The sequence below is a fragment of the Nanorana parkeri genome, unplaced genomic scaffold, assembly GCF_000935625.1.
Source record: "Nanorana parkeri isolate BGI_ZX_2015 unplaced genomic scaffold, ASM93562v1 scaffold141, whole genome shotgun sequence".
NCBI classification, from domain to species: Eukaryota; Metazoa; Chordata; class Amphibia; order Anura; family Dicroglossidae; genus Nanorana; species Nanorana parkeri.
In genome coordinates, this window is record NW_017306409.1 from 2053035 (window position 1) to 2059005 (window position 5971).

The 5971-nt window shown below is 42.9% G+C and overlaps 1 protein-coding gene across 4 annotated transcripts in view; it reads right to left on the reverse strand.

The window, feature by feature from the left end:
* Positions 1-607: 607 nt before the first annotated feature.
* The window catches only part of RAB37 (RAB37, member RAS oncogene family), a 41828-nt gene continuing 36464 nt past the window's right edge, over positions 608-5971 (reverse strand). For 3 of the 4 annotated variants that reach the window (XM_018554088.1, XM_018554086.1, XM_018554084.1), the window contains 3 exons: positions 3814-3870; positions 3650-3726; positions 608-948 (listed from right to left, as the gene is read on the reverse strand). In XM_018554088.1, coding sequence (XP_018409590.1) covers positions 843-948; positions 3650-3726; positions 3814-3870 — 240 coding nt within the window. In that variant the 3' untranslated portion in view covers positions 608-842. Of the gene's footprint in view, positions 949-3634; positions 3727-3813; positions 3871-5971 lie in introns of those variants that run through there. The other variant, XM_018554085.1, reaches the window with a different exon arrangement.

Genomic DNA, 5971 nt, shown 5'->3' on the forward strand with positions numbered 1-5971 from the left:
GCACAGGTGACTCTCCTTCTCACTTGCATTTGACCTACTAAGTTGCATCAACCCGCTACAAGCTGTTTTTACACACAAATTGACTTGACATTGGCATGGCCCAAAGCCAGTTGACTCGGGCCCCAATGTCACCTAATGAGTTAACCTGGCCATTAGCAAGTGACCAGATTCTTCAAATGTTTCACCATCCATGAGCACATTAATAGCCTTCCAAGCTGTACGGGACAACGCGCACAATGGAAGAACAATGAGCTACCAAATTAATATTTTTAACTTAGCAGAGAAACATTTTCTCGAACAGCAATGACCCCAGATAATTTGACTCAATACTCCCTACCCTGTAAAATCAGAAGACTGGCATGTACTCTCTATTGGTATTGTGAAGAGTCAATCCCACCAACGCTGTTATTTCAGTTATTGGTGAATGTTGTTTGAATATAATTATATCAGTGCAACAGGAAGAATGATACTCCATAAAAAGAGCTCCTGAGATATATGAAAGGGACTCTAAGAAATTTGTCTAGCATTTTTCCAGAACTGAAATGCCAGTGATGCATGGACTGACCCTTTCATAGATGGATCCTACCACATAAAATACATCATGTTTTTTCAAGCACACATAAAAAATAATAATAGTAATAAGTGGCAAGGAGGTCCTAAAACGTCCTGAGTAAAATCCAATTGGTGGGGCCACCATTGTGACATCTTCCAAGTATTGGCAGTTTGAAATAATCAGTTTGTTCCACCTATGGCTAAAGGTGGATCCTGTTCCAAAGAACAGAGTTGACTCCAACATGGCTTCTTCCAACAATGACAAGTTTCAACGATGGCCCAAACAACAATTAGAGGAGCCCACAACAGCTGCTTTTCTTCTTCTTCTGTGATTGGATGTATTGATGGATCTGGAATTTTGACTCATCCTGCTGACTGGATCTCTGCTTTAGCGCCCTGTGCAGAACCCAGAGAGCAAACAGTGAGAACACCATTCATTTGTGAAGAAATAATCATACAAGAGAGCATTTCTGAGGTCAGGTACTGATGTTGGATGGAAAGACCTGGGTTGCAACTGGCATTTCAATTCATACATAAGTGTTCAAGTAGGGTTCAGGTCAGGGAACTCAAGTTCCTCCACACCAAACCCAACAAACTATGTCTTTATGGAGCTGGCTTTGTGCACAGGGGCATAGTCATGCTGTAACAAAGTACCTTCCTCAAACTATTGGAAGCTCTCACAAAGTAGGAAGCTCACAATTATCTGGAATGTCTCTGCTGTAGCATTAACAGTACTCTTGACTGGAAACATCTGAACTTATTTAGAGGGAGTGTCCACTTACTTTTGACCCAATAGCAGGTGCGGTAGTCTGGGGTCCACAAACTTTTGCCCATACAATGTACTTTAATATGCTGTATGGAAAAATGTCAAAACGCAGTTGGCCCCAGTGTCTGAAAGTAGAATTGCCAATTTTGCCCAGCAGCAACCATTGCCTCTTAAGTTCTATGGGTGGTTTTCCAGGACAGACTTAAATCTTATGTAACAAAGACAGGGTGACATGTGTGCATAGCCAACATAAGCCATAGCTTATAGTGGCAGGGCAGCCAGGGGCAGCACCTAGCAACCAACAAATCTATCTGCTGACTTAGTCTGTACACCTAGACCCAAGCTGCTAGAAGAACAGGGTGACATTTTATCATGGCACTACAGGTCTGTTCTTCTACTTGTCAGTTCTAGGAGCACCAACCCAGAGTGGGCAAACTATCTAATTTGACCTCTGCCTCCACAGCCTCGCTGCGTCTGGGGCTGGGCATGTCATCTGAACTTGTTATTTTAGAGCTAGAGGGTCATCTGTGGTAGGACAATGACATCAGAAGCTAATTGACCTAAGGGACAGGAAATACAATTCTGGCCTTGAACACAGACAAGTCTAATTTCAAACACTTGGATACATAAGGACCCTTGTGGATGACACCTGTTTAATGAGAACAGGGTCCTGAACCTGAAAACCACACTTTGCAGGCTGGACTACTGGCTACTTATCTTAAGCTTTCCCATTATTTCCTGCATTTGTGTAACATTGCACAGTATCAATGCCACTGACACAGCTGGCAGGAAATGTAACTAATCATAGAAAGGCGAGGGAGGATAGAATAATAAAAACATTGCAATTGAGCAGGGCGAGTAAGTTCATTTAATTCCCCTTATGATGGGTGTGGAGTTGATGTAACCCAGCTTCCTTTCCCTGGCCTCCATGAGTAGATCGTGGGCAGGCATGTAGCCTAATTGATGTAGGTGGTGTACGACCACCAATGTGACAGAAGAGAATGCCAGGTAGCCTTTAACGTCTGCAGCAAGAAAGGAGCAGGTCAGTTCCTTGAAGGGGTGTAGGGGAAAACAGGACATATATAAAGTCTTGGGAGCCAGAGTAAGGCACCAGGAGCTGAGAGGGGTTCTAGAAGGTGACATCCCCACCAACAAAGCACCTCCTGCCCCTACAGGACAGAATTGTGCGGCAAGGTGGGAAATACCTTGCTATACATTCACAGTGGAAAGGTGTGGTTTTCCCACAACACCAGATTACTTCTAATACAGTCACTGTCAGCAGGGGTGCAATTTGGAGCACTGCAATAATTCCTAGCTAAAAATAGAAGCTTTGGGTCCATAGGTTGTTCATCATTTAAGCTTTTGAGGTATTTATGTTTGCTTTTAACTGGGCTGTATGTTCACACATCTTTCACTGCTCTAACATGACATATGAATATATGAAAACTCTTAAGCATAACAGTGGTTCCCAACTCTTCTCAACTGCATGCAAAACTTAAAAATGGACTGGAGTTCTACTTTAAAGATGGATTCCAAATGCAGAAATAAGCTACAAATGTCCTACAACTAGAGGTAGGACCATCGGTATAATGAGGCAGCCTGAGTTGCCTTAGGTGGCATCTCATTTCGGGAGGGAGGGGTCAGGTAGTGGTGGTGGGGGGCAGCAGTAGGGTTGGCAGCCACGGCATCCCAGGTTGCTAAGAGCACTTTGTAACCTCTGACCCTCTGCCTAGCATCCCCTCCAGCTCGCCGACATCAGCAGTTGCCTAGAGCTGAGCGGGACGTTCTGGTTGTGTCCCGCCAAGCTACTGGCAACCAGTGCATCAGTGAGCTGATGGCGGGTAACCAGATAGAGCTGCTGACAGAGCCGTCCGGCATCTGTATGCACCCCCCTATCCAACGACAAGAGAACCAGTGACTGTTGCCTATCAGCACCCAATTCAAACCCCCCAGGGAACAAAAATCGCCTCAGGTGGTAAATAATATAGGGACAGCCCTGAATAGAGGTACAAGAAGTAATAACCAACAATGAAGATGCCACATCTCAGACTCAGACCTCAGGTAATTAAATGCTAGAGCACAAAAGAATAGTTTGAATCGTCAGTCAGCAGGAAAAACTATATAAAATAAAATGATTAAAGCAATCTAAGATCTGTGTATAGGATCAGTTAACCCTATACTCAGATTTCCAGCAGTGAGACCTCTGCATGGTGTTCCCAGCTCCACCCATGCGTGCAAGGAGGAGCCAGGATCTCACCAGAGCTTGCCCATTTTTGGGTGGAATGACCCTTTAAAATAGTATTAGACCCGTTATAATTTGGTATTACTTACCTTGCTACAGCCAAGAACGCCAGTTCCACATTTATACCCGTCTTAGCGCTAGTCTCCATGAAGGGAATTCCATATTCCTGCACCATAGAAAAACACACAGTGCGTTGTTTAAATCACAGAACAGGTTAGTAAATTTTTATACTGCACTGAATGTACCGTCTAACCTTTGCCAGGGACTCTCCATCTTCTCTTCGGACAACTCTTGTACTGGTCACGTCACACTGCAAATGAGATGTTACAAAAGCCTTTAGTGTTACATAGACTATAAAAGGGAAACGTCATAAGGTGTATAAAAGCCCAAATCCTGGTTCATCCCTCCCAACCCCCCCCAAGTGCTTCTCCATTGGAGGCCCCTCGCTGTATTGTTTTTTCTTAATACTTACTTTTCCAGATGCCTTCAGTCTGGTGATGTGGCATACAGGGTCCTCTTCCCCTATAGATGGTGACATCATTGATTCCCTTTCAGGAGGCAAGTTTATGAAGCACTCACAAGGATGTCCTGATTTTTCTGGGTTGAATCACACCTGGTATCATTCAAGCTGAATGAGTGAGGAGATCTAGTGGCAGAAAGGAAGTACTGCGGGGGGAGAGCGGACAGCACCAGAGAAGAGGTGACTACTGCAGTCAGAGCTGCATTGTGGGGGTATTTTTTTTTAATTAGTTTGACCGGGGTGGGCTTTAGAGCTAAAAGGGTTCAACTTCAACATTCTCAAACAAACAGTCACCCTTTCCGTGGAAATGCTAAATAACATCCCTGCCAAAAACTAGTTCTTGACAGTCCCAAATCTCACACTAACAATCAGGTACCAATCAGCATGGTCCCCAATCATATGATCACCACAACAGCCAATAATGGTGATCATAGTCACATGGTGACCATGGTGCCAAATGATTCCCTTTAAGGTCACTGCAAACGTCAACGGGGCACTCTGTGTCTGGAGCAAAAGCGGATTAACTTTTCCATATGGAAGGGCTTGTTCACAGTAAGAGCTGTGATAACGTGGAAAAGACTTGCACAGGAACTAGGTCAGTTAACTGTTTAAAAATAAATAAATCTGGATGCATTCCTCGATGCACAGATTGCTAGATATTAGGATTTTATAAGTAAAAAAAAACACCATTGTTGAGTCAGGGAATATCAGATTGTCTTTATGGGATCAGGAACAATTTTTTTTCCCGTGTTGGAGCAAATTGAACCATGCTTTATAGGGTTTTTTTTGGTCTTCCTCTGGATCAACTGTGGGTTACTTTGGGCATAGCGTTCTTGTTTTTGGAAGTGTTTTTTTTTTCCTTCTCTGTAGGTTGAACGTGATGGACTTTTATTTAACCTGACTAAATGGACCTTTATTTAACCTGACTAAACTATGTACAGTGTTTCCCCGAAAGTATGACACTGTCTTATATTTTCTTTGGCTCAAAAAAACACACTAGGCCTTATTTTCGGGGTAGGTCTTATTTTTTTTTAATGTACAACAATCCAAAATTAATGCAAATCCAAATTATATAATCCAAAATGGCAAAGTCAAGAATAAGGTGCAATCAGGGGTAATCAGGGGTGCCGTACCTTTCCAAGAGCAATTTGGTAACCAATCGCTGGCCAGAATGAGCGAAGTGCGCTTTCACTATCGATTCCTCACAGGCGGAGTGCATTTGGTATCACTCCGCCTGTGACAGGAGTCGGCGCTATAGTGGAAACATTGGCTTATGTGGCTCTGCTCCCTCCGCTGCCACCTCGCTTCAAACTTGGCGTTTTTGCCACGCGTTCCATCACACTGCAGGCAGGGGGGTGTGGAAGCGGTGCCATTGAAGACAATTACGGTGTACAAATGAGTCCCCACCAGGACAGGAAATGTATCATTGGCAGAATCACCAGGTCAAAATAAAGGACTAAAAAGGAAACTAATGCAGCCACCACATCTAGGGACTGGTTTTTGTGTTTAAATACTCTTTAAGAGGCGATCAGTTTAATACTAAAGATGAGAAGTAAAAGGGGAAGAAAGAGCCGAGTACAGAACCCCAACTGAAAAGGAGTTTTTTTTTTACTTGAACTGGTGTGAAAATTAGAAATGTTTCTTACACAAGCAGGAAAATGAGCAGAAAGAAGGAAAAGGAGCAAAATAAGAAATACTGTTGTATATTCTAGTGTAGATACACTGTGTCTGCCACTGAATATTATTATATTATATAAATGCTTGTATAATTAAATTTTATGTACAAGTTAACACCATTTTTTTTAAAATTACCTTCTATATTTTTTCCTTTGGACGGACACACACACATATATATACATACACACACACACGTATATATATATATATATAT